This window comes from Schistocerca nitens, chromosome 1, assembly GCF_023898315.1.
Source record: "Schistocerca nitens isolate TAMUIC-IGC-003100 chromosome 1, iqSchNite1.1, whole genome shotgun sequence".
In the NCBI taxonomy this organism is placed as follows: Eukaryota; Metazoa; Arthropoda; class Insecta; order Orthoptera; family Acrididae; genus Schistocerca; species Schistocerca nitens.
In genome coordinates, this window is record NC_064614.1 from 751,881,946 (window position 1) to 751,908,525 (window position 26,580).

A 26,580-nucleotide genomic window follows, 5' to 3' on the forward strand; every position below is an offset into this window, starting at 1 on the left:
CCGTCATCAATTTGATAATGTGTTTACTTGGGTAGCTTCCAGTATCTCAAGTAGGAGTGTATCAATGTGCAGCCTCTTCATAGATTTAAGTTGCCCTGCAAGACCCTCTAGAGCTTTATGGATGTAGACAGTTGACAATTTTTCAAATTAACCTTCAGCAAATAAATAAATTACACCATAGGAAACTGTCCTTTTCAATTACCGCTTTTTGGGTGGATTAGCCACACAAGGTCGCTTTGAGATTTGGGTGTTAATAATGCCCAATGGACTAACCGAACTACTGTGAGTAGAAATAAGAATTTAGGCTTCATGGAAGTTCAATGAGCATGCAGGGAAGTAAGTGTCCACCCAGACAGAGCCCAACTTGCCTGGGTAAACCTTGTACAATTGATACACGAAATGTGTTTGCGGTTGTGAATATGAACAACCATCAGCTGCACAATGGAATGACGATAGTAATAATTTGTGCTGCATCAGGACTCAAACCCGGATTTTCCACTTATCGCAAGTGGTGCTCTAACCATTTGGCCATTCGAGCATAGCTCACAAGCATACACAAACTTCCATGTCACCAACCATGCATCTACAGCCTGTACTCGCACATCCATTATGTATACTGCCATACAGTGGAGACATTTTACTTGAAAATCGCTTGCTCAACGTCGGCTGATAAATACAATATTGCAGTGCCTAAGTTATTCCAAATTACGATGCAACCATGCAGTGACTGTAGCCATTATGAAATACATGAAATGTATCTGCAGTTGCAAATATGGACAATTATCAGGTGTATAATGAGATGACGACAATGAAAATTCGTGCTGGACTGGGACTGAAACCCGTATTTCATGCTTATCATGAGCGGTCGCCTACCATTTGGCTATCCGAGCACATGTCAACAAATGGTTGATGGAATATGGAAATTTGGGTCTGCCTGTGAGTCAAGCTTATGGTTACAGAGGACTTGTGATGTGCATAAGTCGCTAGCTAAGGAAGAACACACTCTTCAAACAAATGATGAGCTATCTGAGACACTTGCCATTTAGAACGCTCTAGGGGCACATGTAGCTTCATCAAAAATACCACAGATACAGCAATCTTTACCCCTCCCCCAACAATGCATCCCCTTTATTAATTTCATATGAAATTGTGGATTTCTGTGATATTTTGCAGTAATTTCCAGGGAGCCTAACTACCATAATTTTGTTGACTAGATGATGTTACTTCATGGTACAATTACACTGCTTGTTTGATATCTCGACCAATGATATCCACTGAGGCCCCAAACATTACATGTCCGGACATGCTTAATACAAATATAATGAAACAGATGTCCCAAAGCTAGGTAACAAGTGTTTAAACTCAGTATTCATTCAAACAATTTGCTTGTCGTGATGTTCAGGCAGCATAGTTGATATTTATGCTCTATATAGCACATTATGTTTCATAATGTCACTACCAACAGTGCTTGCAAAAGTGTGCAAAGAGGCTAATGACAGGACAGCAATTAATACGTATTATAGTCACCCACATTTTGTTCGAATATTTCACATGAATACTTGCCACTTATTTAGGAGATGAAATAATTTATAGATCTGATTCCTTTTCCTTGAACCCGGGGCCCTAGGTATTATGTCATAATACGCATTATAGAATGCCTGTCCAAGACCACCATACATTTGTGAAGTAACCAGATCAAAATCTTGATGACCAAAAAAAGATGCTGGATGAAAAGTGACTGTAAAAAACAAACCACAAATGAGTTTCCAAACATATTACTTTTCATTTACTTATTTTTTTCATTTTTTTTAATTTTTTTATGACAATGTTTCTACATTTGTCTTACCTGGATGAGAGTTAGTTTCCGCAATATTGTCTCTTTGTAAGTTCCCATGCAGTAACGATGGTTTTATATCTGCGCCTTCAAAAAACTGTGGTAGTTTCCCAAGTAGCTGTGACCACAGTTCTCGTGCCTCAGTATCTGCATACTGTAGAAAACATAAAATCTGTCATGCACGAACTACAATACTCTGCTCTGCATTTTACTTACAAATAAGTCATGCTGACAATCAATGTATTCCCTTGATATATATTGTACTATCACTCAATACTGAACATATTTTTTCTAAAGTGTCATGCACATACCACAAATGGTAGCAAAATTAAAATACTAAGATTTATTGGCAACAGAACACCTTAATGAAATCATTTACTCATTTGAAACAATATTCTCATATTAACATAATAAATAATTTCTTTTACTATTCAAGTTTTAACAATATAATAAACTATTCTTTCTGTAATAAAAGAAACCAACTACTGAAATATTATATTTTTTTGGAGTGTGTGGAAAAGAATATGTATCACCTAGAAATGTGTAAAAGTAGAATGATGGATTCCGTGAAAAACAAGAACAACCAGCAGTTTCCAAATGAAAATGTTGGCCTATGATCAGCAAGAGAGATGGACAGAAGATAGAAAGATTAGGTTTTAATGTCCTAAGAATGATATCATTAAGAACAGAGCACAAACTCACATTGAGGAAGGAAATCAGCACTGTCCATTTTAAAGGAACCAACACAACATTTGTCTTAAGCAATTTCGGTAAGTAATGCAAACCTAAATCTCTATGGATGGGCAAAGATTTATACTACTGCCTTCCTGAATAGAAGTTCAGTGTCTTACCACTGTATCACCTTTGTTGATAAAGGAAATGAATCTATGAAAGCAGCCGAGCAAGATGGCAGTGGTTAGCAAAGTGGACTAGCATTCGTGAAAATGGCAGTTCCAATTCCTATCTTGACAGGCAGATCTATGGTTCCAGAATTTCCCCAAATCATTCCAGGCAAATGTCAGGACAGCTCCTTTGAAATGGACACAGCCAATTTTCTTCCCCATCTTTTCATAATCCAAGCTAGTAGTCTGTCTCTATTGACCACATTGTCGAAGGGATGTTAAACTCCAATCTTCCTTCCTTCCTTCCACAAAAGTAACTTATAAAGTGCCTTTAAAGTAATCTGTTTGTTTGTTTGAGGGTTTGCAAGAACATGCAGGAGAATACAGAAATGGTAAATAAAATTTTAGGGACTTATGCAAGACAAAGTCCAACAAACACTTCACTATTGCAGTCTGCCTGTGTGTGTGTGTGTGTGTGTGTGTGTGTGTGTGTGTGTCACAATTTTTCATATAAAATGTCAATAGGATACTAACAGACTCCATGAAGGCAAATGTTTCTTGAATAAAGACAACAGAGACTTATGAAAATACTGACTACAATACCCAAAGAAAAAGAATTTTAACTATTCCACACATTTTCCTTCTGGAGACATGAAAAGTGGAGAAGGTGGAAGCAGAAAGGTGCAAATTGTCTAACAGAAAGCAGAAATACAAATACCAGTAGCTCCAAAGTTGAACAGGAAGAGAAGCAATATACACTCCTGGAAATTGAAATAAGAACACCGTGAATTCATTGTCCCAGGAAGGGGAAACTTTATTGACACATTCCTGGGGTCAGATACATCACATGATCACACTGACAGAACCACAGGCACATAGACACAGGCAACAGAGCATGCACAATGTCGGCACTAGTACAGTGTATATCCACCTTTCGCAGCAATGCAGGCTGCTATTCTCCCATGGAGACGATCGTAGAGATGCTGGATGTAGTCCTGTGGAACGGCTTGCCATGCCATTTCCACCTGGCGCCTCAGTTGGACCAGCGTTCGTGCTGGACGTGCAGACCGCGTGAGACGACGCTTCATCCAGTCCCAAACATGCTCAATGGGGGACAGATCCGGAGATCTTGCTGGCCAGGGTAGTTGACTTACACCTTCTAGAGCACGTTGGGTGGCACAGGATACATGCGGACGTGCATTGTCCTGTTGGAACAGCAAGTTCCCTTGCCGGTCTAGGAATGGTAGAACGATGGGCTCGATGACGGTTTGGATGTACCGTGCACTATTCAGTGTCCCCTCGACGATCACCAGTGGTGTACGGCCAGTGTAGGAGATCGCTCCCCACACCATGATGCCGGGTGTTGGCCCTGTGTGCCTCGGTCGTATGCAGTCCTGATTGTGGCGCTCACCTCCACGGTGCCAAACACGCATACGACCATCATTGGCACCAAGGCAGAAGCGACTCTCATCGCTGAAGACGACACATCTCCATTCGTCCCTCCATTCACGCCTGTCGTGACACCACTGGAGGCGGGCTGCACGATGTTGGGGCGTGAGCGGAAGACGGCCTAACGGTGTGCGGGACCGTAGCCCAGCTTCATGGAGACGGTTGCGAATGGTCCTCGCCGATACCCCAGGAGCAACAGTGTCCCTAATTTGCTGGGAAGTGGCGGTGCGGTCCCCTACGGCACTGCGTAGGATCCTATGGTCTTGGCGTGCATCCGTGCGTCGCTGCGGTCCGGTCCCAGGTCGACGGGCACGTGCACCTTCCGCCGGCCACTGGCGACAACATCGATGTACTGTGGAGACCTCACGCCCCACGTGTTGAGCAATTCGGCGGTACGTCCACCCGGCCTCCCGCATGCCCACTATACGCCCTCGCTCAAAGTCCGTCAACTGCACATACGGTTCACGTCCACGCTGTCGCGGCATGCTACCAGTGTTAAAGACTGCGATGGAGCTCCGTATGCCACGGCAAACTGGCTGACACTGACGGCGGCGGTGCACAAATGCTGCGCAGCTAGCGCCATTCGACGGCCAACACCGCGGTTCCTGGTGTGTCCGCTGTGCCATGCGTGTGATCATTGCTTGTACAGCCCTCTCGCAGTGTCCGGAGCAAGTATGGTGGGTCTGACACACCGGTGTCAATGTGTTCTTTTTTCCATTTCCAGGAGTGTAGAAATCAAGGTTTCACATCCTAAACATTCAGTAAATTACCTGTGAGTAGAAGAAAATTTGGGAAAGAAGACAGAGACTGACTGCTGATTTTTAAAGGGATTACATTTAGTTGTCACTGGTCCCTTCACCTGAGGTAATTCATCACTGGTGAGCTTATTATTGGAGGTCCTCTTCTTTAGAGTTCTGCTGGCAATGTAAAGTAATGAAAAAATTCTCTCTCTCTCTCTCTCTGTAACAGCACACAAATGTGTGCAAGCGCTTACACACACACACACACACACACACACACACACACACATACACACACACACACACAATTCTGATAAAGAAAGCTATGGGTGAACATACTGTGGCCAGTACTGGTCTGTACCACAATCATACACACTCATCCCAAATGATGTGGAAGGACATTCACTATAGAGAGGACGAAGGGTAAGTACGTAAGATGGAGTATCACAATTTAGGATATAATGGTGGATAAGTTGTATGGGAGTGAGGAGAGGGGGGCACACCAGAGGGGCTGGACTTCCAAATGATTAAAAATACCACATCTGGAATGAGGATTCTTGTTTTGAATTGTTTTCAGTTTTGTAAGATAAAATACACATTGATAATAACTGCTGACAAGACAAATTCCCTCATTAGCATACAAATATTACATTTCTCATTTGTATACTCACATTCTCCTCAAGCAATCTAAATTGATAACTGAGTCTGTGTCTCACGAAAAAGGTCTGTAAAAAAAAAAAGAATCACTTGAAAAGACTACAGCAATAACACAGGAACAGCTTATACCCAATATCTTCAGAAATGTTAACATCACTTCCCTTTTCAAAGGAATGGTAAAAATCTGCTTTGATTCGTGTTTATACATATGATCACAATTTTATTACAAAAATACTTATGCTTACAGGCCAGTCACTGCACCATTCATTTTCCAAAAGTGTGTTCCCAAATCGTGTTTTAACATGGAAACCAAATTCTTTTACAAATTGGACATTTTCCTCGTTCCCTACAAATCCTTTGATTTTTTGTTTGCCCAGAACAGCATTATGCAGGTGTAATCTTGCCAATTGCTGCCCAAGTTCTTGAGAGAATTGGTTCAGTGTTTTCATATCAATATACTCTGAAACAAACAAAGCTCCACCCAAGGGATTGTCCACAATTGCAAGAGGCTTTGGGACATGTATTATGTTTGTTCCTGCAATAGCTTCTAGACTTTCATATTCACAATCAAATATCTCCCTTGCCTGAAAAACAATAAACATGGTACATAAAATAAATAACACACTTGTGTTGTTTAAGATAGGTAACAAATGTCAACACTCATCAAACACAATACCAAAGTCTCAAAATTTTGCACTGCATTCATTCATTATTTCACCATTCAGTCATACTGTATAGTGCCAATTACAGAGAAGGATCTTCAGCAATGTGGAACAGGTCAAAGCACACATTAACAAAGTGAAGCAATTGTTGCAGATTTTTTTACAATTGGTGATCACTAACATGCAGTTACTTACAAAGGCACCAAACGTTGCACCTACTGATAAAACAACAAAATACAAAAGCCAATATTATGAAAATTATAGACCGCTACTCACCATATGTCGAGTCACAGACAGGCACAACGAAAAGACTGCTACACACATAAGCTTTCAACCAGAAGGCCTTCTTCTGAAATAGACAGCATACCCACACATACACACATTCATGCAAACACAGCTCACATACACATGACCACTGTCTCTGGCTTCCAGGGTCAGACAGTGGTGACGTGTGTGTGAACTGCATTTGTGTGTGTGTGTGTGTGTGTGTGTGTGTGTGTGTGTGTGTGTGTGTGTGTGTGTGTGTGTCCACCACCCCTGCCCTACTATCCCTCCCCCTCCCCAACCCAACCTCCTCCTCAACCCTACCCAGTCACCACTTCCATTATACACTGGTGCTGCTCCTCACAGTGTGGCCTCAGCTACCTGAGATTGCAGTCGTGTGTGTGAGTTGCGTTTTTGTGAGGGTGTATGTGCGTGTTTGTCGTCTAATTTTGACAAAGGCCTTACTGGCCAAAAGTTATGTTTGTGACAGCCTTTTTGTTGTCCTATCTGTGACTCAACATCTCTGCTATATGGTGAGTAGTAACTTTCCTTTTCACAATACTGCTACCTCTAATTTTTTTTTTCTTTTCCTGCTTCCCCATAGCCCATCCTTTTCAACTACAACTTAAAATGATCCAAATAAATGTCTTGATGAATTTCTTTATTGTCTCTATTTTAAGGTATTTTTTTTAGTAAATTACTCTTATTTCTGAAGTTTTGTTAGGCCATCTCAGTTCTTTTTTTAACATCCAATATACTTTTGTCTGCATTTGCTGTAATACTTCCTAAAGAAATGAAATTCACTTACAGTGTACTCCTGATTATTCAAATGGATTATCCAGTTTGCACATTATTCATGCCTCTAAAAAAAGTGCAACATTTTTCTCCAGTAAACAGCAATCAACAAGTTACTGCATGACAATAAGTGTTATTTCCATTGTTTAAACAATTGCCACCCGACAAGAGAGTACTGTTTCCATTGTTATCGGAAAGTCCGTTCAGTGTAAACTGAAAACAAACTCAGTTTTTTTTTTATTTTTGTTTTGTTTAGGGCGCAAAAAACAACTGGTGTCATACGCGCCCAAGTCAAAACTATAGAACACGAACACAGATAGGAGGGAAACGACTATACATCAGTCCCAATGGACAGAATAGGTGACAGCTAAAAACAGGCACGTGGAAAAGAGGCTAAAAAAATACCATACAAAACTGGAGGTCCAAAACTAAAAATTAAATTGCCTTCGCCATATTGCTTTCGCAGATAAAAAGTAAAGCAGGGTTGACAGGCCGCATGACATTCGCTAAAACGGGTGATAAATCAGAAAGCAATCCCAAGCTGGAATGTAAACTGTTAAAAAAAAAAAGGGCATTCCAGCAGGAAGTGGCGGACATTTAAAAAATTTGGGCACAATGCATGCAAAGTGGCGGGGTAGCACCACTGAGCAAATGACAATGGCTAAAAAGGCAGTGCCCAATACGCAGCCGAGTTAAAATAACCTCCTCCCGGCGCGAGGGCCAATAGGAGGTCGTCCAAGGTGCCGGGAGAGGCTTAATAATCTGAAGCTTATTCCCATGAAGGGAGGACCATTGGTGATTCCCAAGGGGCACCACCTCCTGACAGACGGCAACACAGAGATCATCAGAGGGAATATAGGTACTCGCAGGCTGAGGTATGAGGACTGCAGCTTGGCAGCAGTATCAGCAGCCTCCATTCCTGGCAGACTGACATGACCAGGGACCTATAGAAACATGACATTGGCTCCACCAAGAGCGAGCAAGTGACAGTTTTCCTGGACCCGCTGCACTAAGGGATGAGCAGTGTACAGCACACAGAGACTTTGGAGGGTGCCAAGTGAGTCTGAGCAAAGGACACAATTGGGAAGGCTGCATCGCCAGATGTACCCTGTGGCCAGATACAAGGAGAAAAGCTCAGCTGTAAATATTGAGGAATGTGCTGGAAGCCAATATCGAAAGACACAGGTGCCAATGATGAAGACACACCCAATCCCACGGTCACTCCGAGAGCCATTAGTGTATACAAAGGTACTATCGCGAAATTCCATGTGAAGATCGTGAAACTGAAGGCGATAGACCAACGCTGGAGTAGTGTCCTTAGGAAGCGAATGAAGGCCAAGGTTAACATGGGCCGCTTCACCAAGCCAAGGTGGTGATGGGCTCACACCCGCTGGGAAGGCTGCAGGTAGCGTAAAGTTAAGTCGCTGTAGCAAGTGGCGAAAGCGGACTCCAGGAGGTAAATGGGACAAGCCCCATACCGACGATCAAAGGAATCATCAAAGAAGGAGGGGTAGGAGGGGACCTCTCTGACAGGTCCCGGGAGAATCCCAAAGGGGATGGTGCGCATTAAAGTGACCGAGTAGCAGATATGTGGGAGGTAGCTGCCCACTAAGCTGAAGGAAGTCTGCCCTGGTGACAGCAGCGGATGACAGAGGGACATAAATGGTACAGAGGGAAAAAGTCAGGCAGGGAAGGAAAAGGCAAACTACAACAGCTTGAAGATGGGTAGTCTGGGAGATGAGTTGACGAAGGTCATCTCGTATGAGCAACATGACACCCCCACGAGATGGAATGCCGGCCTCAGGGGGAAGGTCAAATTGAATCGGTAATGTGAAAGCTCAGCGCGGTCGTGAGGGCACAATTTCATTTCCTGAAGGCAGAGTACAAGGGGATGCTGCGATGCTAACAGCAGCAATAAATCCTCTTTGTGGGACCAAAGGCCATGAATGTTCCACTGGAGGGCAGTCATGAGAAGGAAGAGATGTAGGGTTGACAACTCAGAGGCCACCGAGTGACAGCCGGTGTAGAGTCACTACTACAGGGCACAGAAGCAGGAGGATCCTGCTCCATGGAGTCCACAGATGTGTCGGCGTGCTTGTGTGGTCGGTCCGTGGAGTGAGTCCAACGCTGAGAAATGGTTGGTGGTGTGCACTGGCGAGACGAGGCCAGCTGGGCTAAGGGATGACGTGCGACACCATCGAGCAGGATCTTCAAGTTGGTGAAGGAGAAGACCGTTTGTCTTTAGCAGACTTCTTCAAGCCCTTCTGGTTAGAGGAAGACTTGGGTGGTGTTTGGCTGCAGGGATGGAGGAAGTCTTCACGGGAGAACTCCTTTGTCCTTTCCTGCCTGCTGGTTGTGTAATGGGTGGCTTTGCCCTTTGAGACAAAGGGTTTGACGGTTTGTTGCACAGCGGGGCGGGAGGATGGCGATGCTACCTTGACACTGAGCAATTTCACAACCTCAGAGCCAAATTGGAGGTCACATGTCTGCGTGGTCATGTCCTTCATTGAGCGAGGGGCAACAAGTACAGTACTATATGTGCCATACCAGAGAACACAGGGTTTGCGACTAGCCAGTAACTTGAGAGCTACTAGGTAAGGCACTTTTTCCTTTACCCGAATCTCTTGAACAGCCCGCTCATCTAGATACACAGGACAATATCGAGAGGAGGCGGCATGGCCACCACTGCAGTTGATACAGCGGGGAGATGGAGGTGGACATTCGCCCTCCTGTGCATCCCAGCAACAGGTTACGCATTTGGCTGGGTGTCAACAAGATGTTCGATTGTGGTTGAAACGATGACACTGGTAGCAGTACATCAGATTTGGAATGTACGGCCGGACTGTGATAATTTCATAGCTTGCTTTGATCTTGGACAGCAGCACCACCACATCAAAGGTGTGGAAACGAGTGCAGGTGGGCACCAAGAAGGAATCAACCTTTTTCTCTACACGATACACAACAATGACACCCTGATCAGAGACGTAAGACTGTATTTCAGCCTCAGTGAGACCGTCAAGCGGCCTGGTGTAAATTATACCACGGGAAGAATTCAAGAAAGTTCTATGTGCCTCAACGTGAACAGTGTAGCCGTGGAGAAGTGAGGCAGCAAGCAGTTGTTGTATTTGAGAATCAGAAGTCATCTCCAACAGCAAAGTGCCATTCCGTAAACAATAGCAGGATTTCACAGGGCCAACAATTGCATCAACACCTTTCTCAATAATAAATGGATTGAGTGTGGCGAAGGACTGACTGTATCCAGTACGTGAGATCACAAGAACTGCAGTGTAGTGGGAAGGGTCTTCGAATCAGTAGCCTCATTACGTTTACGTTTCGTAGACATCAATGGGTAGGAGAAATGACTCATCGCGAGGAAATCCCCCATGATTGCCAGCATCTCCAATGGCACACTCCTTCCAACTGGCAGCCCCCTTCACAAGGAGGCACACCTGCCTTAGGTGATCCTTCAAACCTCAGGTCACAACTCCCGAACACGTGACGGAGGGACCAATCGCCAATTTGGGAAGGTTACAGTTCAGGCAATCACCCCTCTCTGGGCCTGGCCTGTACCAGGGGGTACGTGCAAACCCTACCTGTCGACCCAGGGCTGGGAATTACGTGTCACCTAGTCACCTATTACGCATCATACACGTGGGCTGGCCTTCAGGAGCACACAGGGAGGTTGGCTGGTTGGTTGGTTGGTTAAAAGAGGAGGCGAAGGGACCAAATTGCGAGGTCATCATTCCCTTGTTCCCGGGAAATAATTACACAACAGAAAGAAGAAAAGAAAGGAGACGTATAGCACAATAACAGGAGAAAGGCAGAACCAGAAGAATTACAAAAGGACAACCCCACTACCATGGACAAAACACGAAAAGAAAACCACAGAAAGAAGCAAGAAACAGGTAGAAGGGGTAAAAACAGGAGAGCAGATGACCGTGGCTGGCCTACCAAGAGAATAAAAAGGAAAAGCCAGCCACTCTGCGACACATTAAAACATCCACACTAAAAGCATTAGAGGGCAGAACACAACAGGACAAAGGACATGCGCTAAAACTTATATAGATTGATAAAACCCACCTACACGTATAAAACATAGAACTAAATTAGGTGATGAGGTATTGTCAGATAAAATTAGTGGTAAAGAGCCTGGTAACCGAAGATTTCATCAGAGGGCAGTCAAAGTGGGACAGTGCACCAGAATATGGGCCACTGTCAACTGAGCACCGCATCGACACTGAGGCAGGTCTTCACAGTGCAGGAGGTAACTGTGTCACCCAAGTGTGGTTAATGCGGAACCGGCAGACAACTACAGAGTCCCTGCGAGAGGTCTGCATGGAGGACTGCCGCACGTTCATAGTCTCCTTAATGGCACGCAGTTTGTTGTGTGTGCTGAGGTTATGCCATTTTATCTCCTAAAGCCGCAAAACCTTGCAGCATAGTACTGAACATAGGTCAGTTACAGAGAAGCCGATCTCCATAAGTGGTTTCCACAGAGCCTGTTTGGCCAGCCTGTCGGCAAGTTCATTGCCTGGGATTCTGACGTGAACTGGGGTCCAGACAAACACCACTGAACAACTGGACCATTCCAGGGCATAGATGGACTCCTGGATGGTAGCTACTAAAGGATGGAGAGAACAGCACTGGACGATAGCTTGTAGGCTGCTCAAGGAGTCAGCACATAGCAGAAACGACTCGCGAGGGCTTGAACGGATGTGCTCAAGAGCATGAGATATAGCCACCAGCTCGGCAGTGAAAACACTGCAGCCATCAGGCAAGGAATGCTGTTCAATATGTCCTCCACAGACATATGCAAAGCCAACGTGAGCATCAGCCATTGAGCCGTCGGTGTAAACCACATCATGGCCTGGGTACACGTCAAGAATCAAGAGGAAGTGGCAGTAGAGAGCAGTGGAGTTAAGCGAGTCCTTAGGGCCATGTGAAAGGTCCAGGCAAAGCCACAGCCTAGGTGTACACCATGGAAGTGTACGTGAATGGACCTCAAGTATAGATGGTGAAGGCAAGGACTCCAGTTTGGAAAGACAGGATCAGACACAAACTGCAACTGGAAGCCCTTACCTGGGCCGCCAATGCGGGAGATGAACTGCCATGGGTGGGAAAAGGAGGCGATGATTTGGATGCGAAAGAGAACTACAAACGTGTGCAATGTAACTGGCCAGCAGTTGTGCACGCCTAACCTGCAATTGAGGGACTCCGGTCTCCACAAGGCCGCTGGTCTCCGGACTCGCCCTGAAAACTCCTGTCGCTAGGCAAAGGCCACAGTGGTGCACTGGATAGAGTAAACGCAACACTGAGGATGCTGCCGAACCATAAACCAGACTCCCACAGTCAAGGCGGGATTGAAAAAGGGCTCTGTAGAGCTGCAACAGCTTAGAGCGATCTGCACCCCAGTCGGTGTTGCTCAGGCAACAGAGGGTATTGAGGTGCTGCCAGTATTTCCGCTTAAGCTGACGAAGGTGAGGAAACCAAGTCAATCAGGTGTCGAAAACCTGCCCTAAGAATCAATGTCTCTCCACTACAGTGAGTAGATTGTCATTAAAGTAAAGTTCTGGTCCTGGATGAATGGTACAACACCGACAGAAGTGCATAACACACGACTTAGCGGCCGAAAACTGGAAACTGTGGGCTAGAGCACATGACTGCGCCTTGTGGATGGCTCCCTGTAGGCGCTGCTCAGCAACAACGGTACTGGTGGAGCAGTGCGAAATGCTGAAGTCGTCTGCATACAAAGAAGGTGAGGCCGACAGTGCTACAGCTGCAACTGAACCGTTAATGGCCACTAAAAATAGAGAGAGACAATACAGAGTCCTGCGGGACACCATTCTCCTGGATATAGGGCGAACCATGGGAGGCACTAACTTCGACATGGAAAGTACGAAGCAACAGGAAATTTTGGATAAAAATCAGGAGCGTTCCTCGGAGACGCCACTCGTATAATGTGGCAAGGATATGATGTCACCAGCTGGTGTCATATACTTTTCGTAAGAAAAGAAGACATCGCACCAGATCCGGTTGCAGATGACAAGGAGATGTCGCTTGTAGTCAGATGAGAGATGTTTAATCATCTGACTGCGGATCCGGTCTGGCCCAGGAACTGTGTTGGGGCAATGTGCAAGGGCACTGAGGAGCTACCACTCTGTAAATGGGGTGTTACAGGATTCACTGTAGTGTGTATTAAATGAGAGAACTTTCCCTTCCAGCCACCATTTGAGAGTGCGAAAGGCTGGGGGGTGGTTCTCCAATGCAGAGGTTCGAGATAGTGCTCTGCAAAGTGCTCGGCAATCGTGTTTGCATCGGTAGATAACACGCCATTTATGTTAACACCGGGAACACCTGTTGGGGTCTGGTACCCGAAAACACGTTTGATCTTTGCCCAGACTTGGGAAGGTGACGTATGGCACCCAATGGTCGAGACAAATCTTTCCCAACACTCCTGCTTCCGTCATTAGATAAGTTGGCGAACGCGGGCACGGAGCCGTTTAAAGGTTATGAGGTGCTCCAGCAAAGGGTGCCACTGATGTCACTGTAGAGCTTGTTAACGTTCCTTAATTGCTTCACTGACTTCCGGCGACCACGGAGGGACTGCCTTTTGCTGGGGGCACCCTAACGAGCGAGGGATCGTGTTTTCTGCCACAGAAACGATTGTTGTAGTCGCCTGCTCAACCATCACATCAATGTTACAGTGTGGTGGAGATTCAACGTTGACAGCAGAGGTGAAAGTTTCCCAGTCTGCCTTGTTTAAAGCACATCTCGGCAGGCGTCCATGGGCCTGACGCTGGGGCAGTGATAGGAAAATTGGGAAGTGGTCACTACCACACAGGTCATCATGTGCTCTCCAGTGGATAGATGGGAGAAGTCTTGGGCTGCTAATTGATAAATCAATGGCCGAGTAAGTACCATGAGCCACACTGCAATGTGTGGCAGCCCCAGTATTTAAGAGGCAGAGGTCGAACTGAGACAATAAAGTTTCGACATATCTGCCTCAGCCAGTAAGCATGGTGCCACCCCACAAGGGGTTATGCATGTTAAAATCTCCCAAAAGTAGGAAAGGTTTAGGGAGTTGATGAATCAGTGCAGCCAATGAGTTCAGGGGTACTGCACCATCTGGAGGAAGATATACATTGCAGACAGTTATTTCCTGCATCGTCCTTATCCTGACAGCCACAGCTTCAAGAGGGGTTTGAAGGGGCACAGGTTCACTACATGCTGAGTTCAGGACACAGATGCAAACTTCACCTGACACTCAATTATAGTTGCTAAGGTTCCTGTAATATCCCTTATAGCAGCGGTGGGCAGTGTTCTGCATTGCCGGGAACCAGGTTTCCTGGAGGGCAATGCAGAAAGCAGGTGTAAAGCTTAACAGTTGAGTAAGCTCAGCCAGGCGGTGGAAAAAAACGCCACAATTCCACTGGAGGATGACGTGATTGTGAGGCTAGGAAGGCATGGAACATTCGATGAGGCAGTTTACGTCTCAGGGTCACCTGCTCCCACCGATTTATTTCCTGAACCATCTGTATTCATGGTGTCTGAGGGTCCAGTGGATGCCAGAATCTCTACCTCATCCTCAGGAGCAAAGCTTGTAGGTAGTGGTGGTGTGGGTGCCTTGGTCTTGGGGGTCTTCTTTTTGGATTTCTCTTCCTGATCCCTGGGTTTCTCTGGCTGGGAGGGCTTGACTGATTCAGTCTCCGGGACTGAGGATGATCGTGATGCCCTACGACCAGCTACATTTAAGCACTTCAGCCACTGGCAGGAGTCATCTTTCCCACTAGCAGAAACCTCGGAAGGAAATGACCCACGGTACCCCTTCCTAGCGAGAGGTGCCGAAGATGACTTACACTTCTCTGGCTGAGAAGTGTGGACTGGTGTCCCCAATGGTTGGGGAGGGGTGGGGGAGGGGGGGGAAGGGCAGTGCTCCTGAGGTAGATGGAGTTGGAGCAACAGGAAGGGAAGTGCCCCCCATCATCAAGGGGGCAAGTGTAGTCTTCCAGCTCAGAGAGCCGACCGGAATTCGCAGAACGGATGGGGCTACAACTGTTCTTCTAGCAGCGGCCTAAGAGGAGGTCAGAGCCACAGGATGTAGATGCTCAAATTTCCTCTTAGCCTCGGTGTAGGTCAGTCGGTCCAGGGACTTGTATTCCATGATTTCCTTTCGCGCTGTAAAATCCTGCAGTCTGGAGAGCAGGGGGAATGATGCAGTTGACACAGATGGGAGACGGGACACACTGAGTATTGGGATGTGATGGACGTCCACAATCTTGACATGTGACACTGGAAGTACAGCGGGAAGACAAATGGCCGAACTTCCACCACTTAAAGCACCGCATAGGGGGAGGGATATATGTCTTTACACCACAGTGGAAGACCATCACCTTGACCTTCTCTAGCAATGTGTCACCCTCAAAGGCCAAGATGAAGGCACCGGTGGCAACCTGATTATCCCTCGGACCTCAATGGACATGCCGGGAAAGATGAATACCTTGTCGCTCTAAGCTGGCACGCAGCTCGTCGTCAGATTGCAAAAGAAGGTCCCTGTGGACCATATGTAAGCTCTTATGGGGCGTGATGGTAACGGAAATATCCCCCAGCTTGTCACAAGCGAGTAATGCCCGTGACTGAGCAGATGTTGCTATTTTTATCAAGACTGACCCTGACCGCATTTTGGACAAGCCCTCCACCTCGCCAAACTTGTTCTAAATGGTCTACAAAAAAACTGTGGCTTCATCAAAACAAAGGAGGCCCCATCAGTTCTCGTACATACGAGGTATGGGGGTGAATATGGTTCGCTGCCATCCTTAGCCTGGCATTGCCCCCATGGTGTGGCCAGGGAGGGGAATGATTTAGGGTCGTACTTCCTTGCATACTACCAAGACTTAGAACGCTTAGAGACTGCTTGTGTTTGATCACCAGCAAGTGATGACGTGGTATGCTTCGTCACGCATCATCCGTCCTGATGCCATCCACTCTGACCAGGGGCCCTCCCCACGGGCGCCACCGAGCCGCAGCAAAGACCACCTGGCAGGATGGCCATTACCAGGAGTCCCGATGCCCCAGGGTGACAAGCATCTACTCCTTGGCATATGTGGGGAGTTAACGGTGCAGGCATCAACAGAGCGACCCGTGTTATCAGGGGGCTACAACCAACAGGCACATGGCAGCCCTACCATAACGGACTGGCTACTGTACTGGATATGAGGTGCAATCAAGTCCATGGTCATCATCGGTGCAGAAAGCGACACTGCATACTGCATGGTGGAAAACACGCCCAGGAAGGTGTCCTCACCCAACAGATGGAGGATGAGTGGGACTGCAATGCGACGACAAGAAAGCAAGCTACAGATCTCAAGGCACGATGGACACGATGCACCATGCAATGCGCCCTTCACCAATTGGCTCCCTCTTCAGAAAAATTTTGGAGAATGGAGGTCAAACCCTACAGGGGACCATCACATAAAGGCCAAAGCATGTGAGACTCCTTTTAGTCGCCTCTTATGAAGGGCAGGAATACCTCGGACCTATTCTAACCTCTGGACCAGCATGGTGGTCACACAGGAGAGAAGAAGAAAAAAAGAGGATCCTCAAATGCCGAAGCAGGGGAACGAGAGGAGAAGGGAAACAAAGAAAGGAAAAGGGAGCCAAAAATAAAGTTGAGACTGTTTGCATGTCAGCGACAGAATGCAGAACATTCGCACTAATACCACAGACATGTTCACCAAGGGAAGGGAAAAAGAATAGCAAGAGGATAGACATGCAGCACGAAAGGGAAAAAGTGCTGCAAGGGCTGAGGCCCTGTGGTAGCCCAGTACAAACCCGCCAGAGAATTGAGAGCCTCCTGGGGGGAGTTTCCTGACTTTAATTGGTGTGTAAGTGTCAATGAAGCAAGTTGAAAAAGAATTTGTAAAAGAGATGAGGAAGAAATGAAAGAAAATTAGATCCAAAAAATTTGAGAAAGGGGGGAAACTGCTGCAAAATTACGTGCTGATTGTAGTGCTGGAAAGAAGACTGTTTGGGACATTAAAAAGAATAGCAGAACATACAAGATTTTGTCAGTAGGTGCTATTCTAGTGCTGGACCATCTGCACGAAAAAGCATGACAAGCTCTACATATGATGAATTAGATGCTGCTCTTTTGAAATGGTTTAGCCAATATAGAGCAGAAGGTGTCATTATTTCAGGCACAACGTATGACGAAGGAGCTAATTTTTTCATGAAACTCTAGGGTTAGAAGACGAGTTTAATGCCTCATCTGGATGGCTAACCGGATTCAAACAATATCATAGGATTCGTGAACTTACTGTGTAAGGAGAGAGGCTTAGTTCAAATGTTGTGGTAGCCGATTCCTTCCAGGAAGAGTTCCTAAAATTTGTGGAAGAAGAGATTTTCACACCAGACCAAATTTATGAAGCAGGCAAAAGTGGTCTGTATTGGAAATGTTTACCAAATAGAATCCTTGCTTTTAAGTGCAAAGTCCGTGCTCTGAAACATGTCGTCTACAAAATGCATTACAATTTTGAGCACTGCTACTGCTTCTGGGAATCGCGAAGTGAAACTACTAGTGATTAGAAAATAAATATATACAGGGTGAGGCATTTATGGTGTCGTGGTCATTTTGCTCCAAAACAAAGGGCACAGTCAGAAATATTTTTCATAGAAAATTTGCAGTATTCATAAGAGGACATAACAGAGTGACCATAACACTCCTTGAAATGCCATTCTCGATGTTTTTCAGGGTCAAATTATTATTATTATTATTTCTTTCCTTTCTCAGACCTTAGGTCTGGTTCGAAATGAAAGTGACGCGGACCTTGATCAAGCGTGACTTCCTTTTAACTGTACGGTATATGTTACATTGTGTTTAGGAACTTTCGGGTAATTGAACATGTATCAATAATTACGGATTTCTGTAGTTGTATATATATGTTTGGATGTAGCTGTATTGCGTTGATGTACTGGTGGATATTGTGTGGTATGACTTCTGTAATTGATAGTATAATTGGTATAATGTCAACTTTATCCTGATGCCACATGTCCTTGACTTCCTCAGCCAGTTGGATGTATTTTTCAATTTTTTCTCCTGTTTTCTTTTGTATATTTGTTGTATTGGGTATGGATATTTCGATTAGTTGTGTTAATTTCTTCTTTTTATTGGTGAGTATGATGTCAGGTTTGTTATGTGGCATTGTTTTATCTGTTATAATGGTTCTGTTCCAGTATAATTTGTATTCATCATTCTCCTGTACATTTTGTGGTGCATACTTGTATGTAGGAACGTGTTGTTTTATAAGTTTATGTTGTAAGGCAAGCTGTTGATGAATTACTTTTGCAACATTGTCATGTCTTCTGGGGTATTCTGTATTTGCTAGTATTGTACATCCGCTTGTGATGTGATCTACTGTTTCTATTTGTTGTTTGTAAAGTCTGCATTTATCTGTTGTGGTATTGGGATCTTTAATAATATGCTTGCTGTAATACCTGGTGTTTATTGTTTGATCCTGTATTGCATTCATGAATCCTTCCGTCTCACTGTATATATTGCCTTTTCTTAGCAATGTGTTGGATGCGTCTTGATCGATGTGTGGCTGTGTTAGATGATACGGGTGCTTGCCATGTAGTGTTTTCTTTTTCCAATTTACTTTCTTCGTATCTGTTGATGTTATGTGATCTAAAGGGTTGTAGAAGTGGTTATGAAATTGCAGTGGTGTAGCAGATGTATTTACATGAGTGATTGCTTTGTGTATTTTGCTGATTTCTGCTCATTCTATAAAGAATTTTCTTAAATTGTCTACCTGTCCATAATGTAGGTTTTTTATGTCGATAAATCCCCTTCCTCCTTCCTTTCTGCTTAATGTGAATCTTTCTGTTGCTGAATGTATGTGATGTATTCTATATTTGTGGCATTGTGATCGTGTAATTGTATTGAGTGCTTCTAGGTCTGTGTTACTCCATTTCACTACTCCAAATGAGTAGGTCAATATTGGTATAGCATAGGTATTTATAGCTTTTGTCTTGTTTCTTGCTGTCAATTCTGTTATCAGTATTTTTGTTAGTCTTTGTCTATATTTTTCTTTTAGTTCTTCTTTAATATTTGTATTATCTATTCCTATTTTTTGTCTGTATCCTAGATATTTATAGGCATCTGTTTTTTCCATCACTTCTATGCAGTCACTGTGGTTATCCAATATGTAATCTTCTTGTTTAGTGTGTTTTCCCTTGACTATGCTATTTTTCTTACATTTGTCTGTTCCAAAAGCCATATTTATATCATTGCTGAATACTTCTGTTATCTTTAGTAATTGGTTGAGTTGTTGATTTGTTGCCGCGAGTAGTTTTAGATCATCCATGTATAGCAAATGTGTGATTTTGTGTGGGTATGTTCCAGTGATATTGTATCCATGATTTGTATTATTTAGCATGTTGGATAGTGGGTTCAGAGCAAGGCAGAACCAGAAAGGACTTAATGAGTCTCCTTGGTATATTCCACGCTTAATCTGTATTGGCTGTGATGTGATATTATTTGAATTTGTTTGGATATTAAGTGTGGTTTTCCAATTTTTCATTACTATGTTTAGGAACTGTATCAATTTAGGATCTACTTTGTATATTTCCAATATTTGTAGTAACCATGAGTGGGGTATACTATCAAATGCTTTTTGGTAATCAATGTATGCGTAGTGTAGCGACCTTTGTTTAGTTTTAGCTTGATATGTCACCTCTGCATCTATTATCAGTTGCTCTTTACATCCTCGTGCTCCTTTGCAACAGCCTTTTTGTTCTTCATTTATAATTTTGTTCTGTGTTGTATGGGTCATTAATTTCTGTGTAATGACTGAAGTTAATATTTTGTATATTGTTGGTAGGCATGTTATGGGGCGATATTTAGCTGGGTTTGGTGTGTCTGCTTGATCTTTAGGTTTCAGATAAGTTATTCCATGTGTAAGTGTATCAGGGAATGTGTATGGGTCTGCAATGTAACTGTTAAATAATTTAGTTAGATGTGAATGTGTTGAGGTGAACTTCTTTAGCCAGAAATTTGCTATTTTATCTTTTCCAGGGGCTTTCCAATTGTGAGTAGAATTAATAGCTTGGGTGACTTCATGTTGCAAAATTATCACTTCAGGCATTTGTGGTATCATCTTGTATGTGTCTGTTTCTGCTTGTATCCACCGTGCATGCCTGTTATGTTTGGTGGATTGTCTATTTTAATGTGTGTGTTATCAATTGTCTGGTAAAATTTCTTTTGGTTTGCGTTGAATGTTTGGTTTTGTTTCCTTCTATTTTCACTTTTTTTGTATCTCCTAAGTCGTTTGGCCAATGCTTGTAATTTCTGCTTCTTCTCATCTAATTGCTCTATCGCTTCTTTATTATTATTATTATTATTATTATTTTAATAGGGTGGTGAATTTTATTCTACAGAAATGAAAAGGGCATTCAATTCTGAGTATAAAAGTTGTAGTACATTTGTCCACTAGGGGTGACAGATGATGTAATGTTGGACAAATAAGACAGCAAATTGGTTTCACACACTTTGACTTTGCTGTCATCCATTTACATACAACATGTACAGTACTTGTACACTGCATAATTATAATTCTATTCACATTACAGACAATTCCAATTTAGTAAATGCTCAAAGTTACAGCCATTAACTTCGACACATTTCCAAAGACACGCTTCAATAGACAGTTGAACATGCCTCAACATTTCTTTGCAGATTCCTGCACAGACATTCCTTATTTGTTGGCATAGATTTTCGGGTGTGGTTGGCATTTCTTCATAAACGTTGTCCTTAATATATCCCAATAAGAAAAAGTCTGGAGATGTGAGATCCAGAGAGCGAGCAGACCACTGGACAGGCCTTCTACATCTTATCCATTAATCAGAATAATCTCTGTTTAGTCATCCTCGAACTACAGCTGAGTAATGATATGGGCAACCATTGTGTTGATATCACATGGAACCCTGTTCCATAAGGGGCATATCTTCAAGCAACACTGGAAGATCTTGGTCCAAAAATGTTCGTAGTTTCCAGGTATTCAATTTAGCTTCAATGAAGAAGTATGGTCCAATGATTCATAACCCTTGAATTCACACCAAACATTCACACTCCACTGCCTTTCATGCTCAGCTTCCCGTAACCATCTTGGATTTTCCACTGACAAACAATGCACATTATGTCAGTTCATCTCAGCATGATTGGGGAACGTTGCATTGTAAGAAAATAAAATGTTTGAAAATGTACCATCAAATTAAAAATAGCCCATTGGTAAAATTCAACATGCTTCTGGAAATCATCCCCATGAAGGACTTAATGTAGACTAATGCAATATGGATGGAATTTATTATGCTTAAGTATTTGAAGAACACTCCTTTGCAAACGGGGGAACTTACGAGAGGATTAGCAGTAACAGCAGCTAATACAATGACTTCCAAATTCACCCCGGTAGCAGTTCTTCTTTGATTATGTTTTCTCAGTGCAAAACCTCCAAATTCAGAGAATAAGTTCGTAAGTCACTGAAAACTTCAGAAAGATGGCCATCTTCTTTCAGGATACCATTCTCCGTAGAAGCTGCAAGCTGCTCTACCATTATTAAGAGCTTCATCATAAATGTAAATTGTATCAATCCTCTCGTTAATCGTGTACTGAATGTACATATTACAAAATGACGTGGAGCTTGCTACGAGCAGTATGTCATGTTCTTATGAGGTTTAAGTTGGCACTGGATAAACTCATACCAATGTCAACAAAACTGTAAACAAATGTTTATCCTTCTGGGAATACAAATAAAAGATCAACAAACCACCTTAAGTAAACAAATCAATTTCCTTCACTGAATAGCAATAGCAAAATAAAAAGAAAGAGAGAGAGAGGAGTCATAGTGTGTGGCAACCATTTACTGTCTTATTTGTCCAATATCACATCATCTATAACCCCTAGCAGGTAAATGTACTACAACTTTTAAACTCAAAACACTTAGACTGGCATTTTAAGGACAAGTTACAGTCACTCTCTTATGTCCCCTAATGAATACTGCAAATTTTGTATGCAAATATTTTTGATTTTACCCTTCATTTCAGAGTAAAATGGCCACGACACTATAAATGCCTCACGCGCACGCACGTGCGCGCGCGCGTGTGTGTGTGTGTGTGTGTGTGTGTGTGTGTGTGTGTGTGTGTAAGACCGAGCATTCAACCCTAAGGTTTTCTATATGCATAATTAAATAATTAAAAGCAAAATGGAGCATGGATGGAGTGTGAAATTTTCAAAAATGGTTCCACACACATTTTGTACCACAAGTTCAGGGATTTCTAAAAGAAAAAGGATTGCCACAGAAGACTGTCTTATTGCTTGATAATGTCCTTTCACATACCGATGAGAAAATTCTCATACCTGATTATGGTCTCATCGTTACACAGTTTGTACCTCCTTACCTGACTGCCATTATACAGCCAATGGACCAAGGCATAATTGCACCAGTAAAACAACATTGCCGGACTGGTCTTCTGAGAATGCTAGTTGTTGAGGATCATATGGTGGCATTCTGGAAGAAGTTGACAATTCTAGATGCCATACAAGAGATTTCTGATGCAAGGCAGGAAGTTAGGCCACATAAACTAGTTGGATCATGGAGAATTCTTCCACATGTAGAATAAACCGGCTTTTAAGGTTTCAGTCATGAAGAAATAACAGCTGGACAAATAATGAATCCGGCAATGAGTTTAAATAGTTTTGAAGATGTCGATGAAGAAAACTTGAATGAGTGACTGAGGGTCAACAGATATGAACTCAGCTTCCAGTACATAAGTTATGCCGAGGTTGTGATTGCTGCTTCACTATAAAACAATGAAGAGAATAGGGAATGTGAAAGTGGGGATGAAGACAGTGACCTTGTCAGTCATGGTACCTCACTGTAACGTGTTGATACTCTTCTAGATTGTATGTTCCATGCAGTGTTTCAGTACAATGACATTATTGCTACAAGAAAAATTCGAAAGGCTATGTGAAAAAATGTCAACTCCTCTCAGAAGCAGACTAGCATCAGAGACTACTTTAAGAAATAAACAAGCATACAGTACCTACACAAAGAACTTGGATAAACATTCGAACAAAGAATGCATCTTTGAAAAATCTTGCTTATTTGTGCATCTTCTCCTACACATTACCTCAAATAATCAAGAGAATACTGTTCTTGCATTAGTACTGTACTACTAAAACACTGATTGTTGAAAGAATCTAATTCCTATGCATAAAACAGCTTCAAACTTCTGATTACTTTGCAAGTGAGTTAATGTATTCAATATTTGGTTTTATGTATATAAAGACCTCCGTAAACAATAAAATATTTTGTCAAATGTAACTATGCTTGCCAAATATTTGAATGTGTACAGTGATGTTTGATGTGTTTGTAAGCACAGATCATGACTGATGTGTTTGTGAGAAATCTGGTTTGACGGGAAGTTTGACAAGATGGTGTGTGTGTGTGTGTGTGTGTGTGTGTGTGTGTGTCACCACATATGTTTACTGAAAAATACTTTTATTACAATTTATCTCATTGTATCGTGAGTTTCCACGTCTATGAAAACTACAATCAATTATAAAATCAAACTATGACAGCCAATTACTAAAATGGTTGGGGTATCGTATCCTTCCCAGCCACATACTATGCATGAAGAGGTTATGAACAACATTTTTACGCATACAGTAACATACAAGCAGTATGGAATGATATAAAAGAAATTCAAGTTCTCCAGTTCTTCCATGGATGATGTGGGCTGTATGTTCTCTGGTTGTGATATTATGATCAATTTTTATTAGAGTACCGTGTAGATGAGAATATGTTTTTGCATACTTGTGTCTTCTTTTTCAATGTGAGGGCGAAGTAACTCTAAAAAAGTTATGAAATGTTTCACTGTCCATCCGCAGAAAGTTGATGTAGTCATCACGTTCTGAGTGTATTCCATTAATTGGTTTTCAGTTGTATATTGCTCATTTTAAATCATTCCCTGAAAAGCATCTTGTTTTCTTCTTCTTTAAACACAGAGCCAGAGGCAACATTAGAAATGCTTTATCTGCATTTGTAGCCATTCCCCCTAGTACCAAAATGCAGCATACAGGAAAACCATTTGCTTCAAACGTAAGGTGAAATTGATTGTCTTTTTTGGTATGTGTACAGGCTTTTTTTTTACACACAAGAGCAAACTTAACAGGCAAGTTTGCTCTTTTAGGAAGGCCTTCACATGTTTCAAAAAGTTCACTGCCCATTTGCAGAAAGTGGTTGTAATCATCAGTCTCGGAGTAATATTTCCTTTAGCAGATCTTCATGGGTAAATCTCACATTTTAAGCCATTTGCTGGACCAGAGTATTGTTTTCGTGTTCTTCTTTAAATACAGTGCCAAAGTCATGCCAGGACAGCTTTGTATGCCTTTGAGGCCATTCTTACTGTCAAAATGCACACAAGCATGAACGACATCTGTTTCAACCTGGTGTTAAACTGACAAAAATTGTTTGAACGTGTATGGGCTGGCTTGGCAAATCCGTGGCTTGATAAGAACGAGTTTTTTAAACATTTGATCATTTACGGGGGTCTTAAGCGAGAAAAAATTTGGGGAAGTATACATGAATGTAAGCTCTCCCAGCATATACTGTTAGTGAAAAGCTCTCAGGTTTTCAGCTGGGTGGAAGTATTAAAATACTGCGACATTTCAAAGAGTGTCATATTCATCATCTTCTGATGAAGTGTCCAAATATGTTGATGCATATTTTAACACCGCCACGCAGCTGAAAGCCTGAGAGATTTTGAAATTATGTTTAAAGTTTGCTGGAAATCACTATGTGCTCTCATTCTCAAATATTGGATGAATATAAACTGGATATTTGCACACAGTGAGTTACACTACCTCAAGATATACCCTGTTTCTAACTGTGAAATTACAATGAAATCCTTACCATTAGCAGCTTACAGGTGTTGATAAATATCAGCACTTGTGTTACTGGGTTAAACCTTTAACATAAGACTATACTTCTTAATGAGTAGATTAAATTCAGATAACAATTATACGAAATACTGAAAATCAAATTTTTGTTGCTCCTGAACGTCTTCAGATAGGTAGCCTGAAACCGGGACTGGGTCCCACAAACGGGGATGATCATTTAGTAATATACATTTCGTAATTGTTTGCCCTTACTTGTCTGTTAAATATATCTCTCACCATTATTTTAGTCTTGTTTACACTGATTTTTCAGTTTGTGGCTTTCCAAGATGTCAGATGAAATGTTTAACATATAGTTCAGGTTTTTTTCAGGAGCTGCTAAGATCACTGTTATCATCAGCAAATTGAATACAGTGTACTCTACTGGGAAAAGTAAAATGGTATGTTACTACAGGCATTTCCCTTGCATGGGTGGAGTCATGTTACGACATAAGAAAACAGAGGGTCACATTAACAAATTATATAGAAAAATTAAATCTGAACTGGGAAAACATTAAATTCTGTGTCACAAAAGACTCAGCTCTTGGTCCACTCCTAACCAGACTGCTCAATTTTGCTTGCTTTGTACTTAGAAATCTCTTTCACTGCATTGATCTGCCAACAGGATGAGTTAGCACTTTGAATACTATTGCACAAAACTGCCCTCTGGCATAACCTTCTGGGGCAATGTAGCTAAGATTAAAAAAATATTTATTTTATAGATTTATGCACTAACAACATTATTGCAGAGGTCATTTCAGAGGCTTTTGGATTACTTACCAACAAATTTGTGTAGTTCCTAATGGCTTTTGTGGTTAAAAAGTTGAGTGAATTTATAATGAAGTATACAGTTCACAATTAAAATACCAAAATTTAAAAAAAAGAAAAAGAAAAAAAAAGCCATATAGGCGATGGATTCTAGGCTTCACAATGCAATTTTATATTCTGATGCCCAAAAGTATTACAGGTAGCCAGACAATATTAGGCAGGAAATTGAAAATTACCAGATATTCAAAAACAGAATAAATGAGTACTTTAGTTGTCACTTCTACAATTTATCTGACAACGGAACCTCCCCATCGCACCCCCCTCAGATTTAGTTATAAGTTGGCACAGTGGATAGGACTTGAAAAACTGAACACAGATCAATCGAGAAAACAGGAAGAAGTTGTGTGGAACTATGAAAAAATAAGCAAAATATATAAACTGAGTAGTCCATGCGCAACATAGGCAAGATCAAGTATAGTGTGAGCTCAGGAGCACCGTGGCCCCATGGTTAGCATGAGCAGCTGTGGAACGAGAGCTCCTTGGTTCAAGTCTTCCCTCGAGTGAAAAGTTTAATTTTTTATTT

At 42.7% G+C, this 26,580-nt stretch overlaps 1 protein-coding gene across 1 annotated transcript in view; it reads right to left on the reverse strand.

Annotated features, from left to right (window-relative positions):
* The window catches only part of LOC126236982 (fructosamine-3-kinase-like), a 64,053-nt gene that overhangs the window by 23,244 nt on the left and 14,229 nt on the right, over positions 1-26,580 (reverse strand). Inside the window, exons 3-6 of the mRNA XM_049946707.1 lie at positions 5,768-6,106; positions 5,537-5,590; positions 1,847-1,988; positions 1,564-1,738 (exon numbers count right to left, since the gene is read on the reverse strand). Coding sequence (XP_049802664.1) covers positions 1,564-1,738; positions 1,847-1,988; positions 5,537-5,590; positions 5,768-6,106 — 710 coding nt within the window. The remainder of the gene's footprint in view (positions 1-1,563; positions 1,739-1,846; positions 1,989-5,536; positions 5,591-5,767; positions 6,107-26,580) is intronic.